General features: G+C 42.9%; 1 protein-coding gene across 1 annotated transcript; it reads right to left on the bottom strand.

Moving 5' to 3' along the window:
- Positions 1–379: 379 nt before the first annotated feature.
- Positions 380–1,333, bottom strand: LOC311176331 (olfactory receptor 2D2-like; the record flags this gene model as incomplete). Its single annotated transcript, XM_084241703.1, has 1 exon — positions 380–1,333. One exon carries the CDS (start codon positions 1,331–1,333, stop codon positions 380–382), a length of 954 nt encoding a protein of 317 aa, XP_084097829.1.
- Positions 1,334–2,204: the final 871 nt, after the last annotated feature.

Genomic DNA, 2,204 nt, shown 5'->3' with positions numbered 1-2,204 from the left:
TTTTAATTACTTGATAATGAAAAGAAATTGATTCTAAAAGAAATAATGAAGTTGGTTAGGATCAAGTGTAGATAGGTAGATATAATGATAAAAAAAAAGATAGATTTTACAGGTTGCAGAGCTTATAAAATACAAGCATTTCTCAGGGTATATCTTAACTCTTAGGTATCAAAAGACCAAGCAGAAGGAAGCAGACCCCCCTTCAATTACTGGATTGAATTCCGGGAATTATCTTTAACAGCTGCTGTCCTTCTTACACAAAGGAGTTATGGTTGAGAGGTGGAGGATGGATCCACAATAAGGCCAAGAATGAGATCTGACCATACTCCAGTCTTGCTGAGGGAGCTCCTCAGTCTTCGAAGGGAGAGCCAGGAGGGAATCATTGCCGGTGCAAGCTTCCAAGCCTGCATGGGAAATTCTTTGTGGTTACTTTCCTCAGAGCTCCCTTCACATCCTTATTCCTGAGGCTGTATATGAGGGGGTTCAGCATGGGGGTCACCATTGCATAGAACACGGACACAAGTTTTTCCTGTTCTTTGGAGGATTTTGGTGTCATATAGGTAACAATTGCAGACCCATAAAAGAGGATGACCACGATAAGGTGGGAACAACAGGTAGAGAACGCCTTGAGTCTCCCTGCAGCCGATTTCATCCTGATCACAGTCACTATGATGTGGCCATAGGATACCAGAATTAGGGAAACAGGTATGAGGAGAATCACAACCCCCATGAGGAAAATAACCATCTCTGTAGTGTAGATGTCTGTCGAAGCCAGGGTCAACAGTGCAGGGGCCTCACAAAAGAAATGGGAGATACTGTTGCTGCCTCGGTAGGGCAGTCTCAGCGTGAAGGTGGTGTCTACCACGGACACCAGCATGCCACTGGCCCATGACCCTGCAGCCAGCTGGACGCACACCCTCCAAGTCATGATGCTGGGGTACTGCAAGGGCTTGCATATGGCCACATACCGGTCATAGGACATCACTGCCAGAAGGGCACACTGAGTGCACCCAAAAATGAGGAAGAGCAGAAGCTGAGCTGCACAACGTGGGAAGGAAATTACCTTCCTCCTGGAGAGCAGGTGGGCTAGGGCCTGAGGAACGATGTTGGTAGAGAAACAGAGGTCAGCCAGAGATAAGTTGCAGAGGAAGAAATACATGGGTGTGTGAAGCCGGGAGTCCATCTGCACAAGAGTCATGAGAAGCAGATTCCCAAGCACTGTGACCAGGTAGACACCCAAGAACAAGACGAACAGCAGCTGCTGGGTGTAGGGGTCATCTGAGAGTCCCAGGAGGAGGAATTCTGTCACCTGTGTCTGATTGGTCTGGCTCATACTTTGTTTCTCCTTTCAGAAAAGAAATCACTGTAGGCTAAATGTGGGTGTGTAGAACCTATAAAATGAGAGTTCAATGTTAGATGACTTACGAATCACAGCCAATTGCTACCAGTCACTTAAGGAACCCCCTTAAGAAGATTTTTAGAACATTACCATGCTCTTTATTTGGAACAATTCCAATGCTGAAAAACAATAATTGATAAGATGGTACATTCATTTCTAGAGTCTTCTGGCAAAGGAAGTGTAGATCAAAAGAATCATCTTTTTGTTGTGTATATTATACTTTTAATAATAGAAAAGTAGATTCAATTCCTTTATGAAGTCTCACCATTTAATTTCACTTGATTATCATCTAAAACCCTTGAGACCTCTACTACTCTCTGGACTACTTTTGCCATACCTCCCCTATCTCATGATGGTGTGTGGGTTTTTTTTTTAATTCTTTGGATGTAAAAGTGAATGTGATGTCTCTTCTCTGAAAGGCACTCAATAAGGTAATATAAATCAAGAAGAGGCAAAATACCTTTCAGAACTGACATTTTTTAGAGAAAAGAACTTATTTTGAGGAGCTGGGAATTCAAGGTTAAGTGGAGTGTGCACCATTATCTCTTTAGCAGCTGGAACTCCCAAATATCAATCTTGATGGACAGTGAACTTCCAATTAGCAGGCCCATCATGACAATCTACTATCCATGTAAGCCACCAGCTTGACTACATTTCTCTGTTCAAATGACACAGCACTATTCTGCCAGTTCCTACCCAGTGTCTCTCACTGCTTTGCATTCTGTCTACACTGCTCAGAGATTAAAAAGTCCTTTGAAAACTGTGTTTTCATTTTTCATTTTATGTGCTTAATTTGACATAGCTG

This window comes from Talpa europaea (assembly GCF_964194135.1).
Source record: "Talpa europaea genome assembly, chromosome: 1".
Classification (NCBI taxonomy): domain Eukaryota; kingdom Metazoa; phylum Chordata; class Mammalia; order Eulipotyphla; family Talpidae; genus Talpa; species Talpa europaea.
The sequence above is the reverse complement of the archived record's forward strand: the minus strand, read 5'-3'. Positions and strand labels throughout refer to the sequence as shown.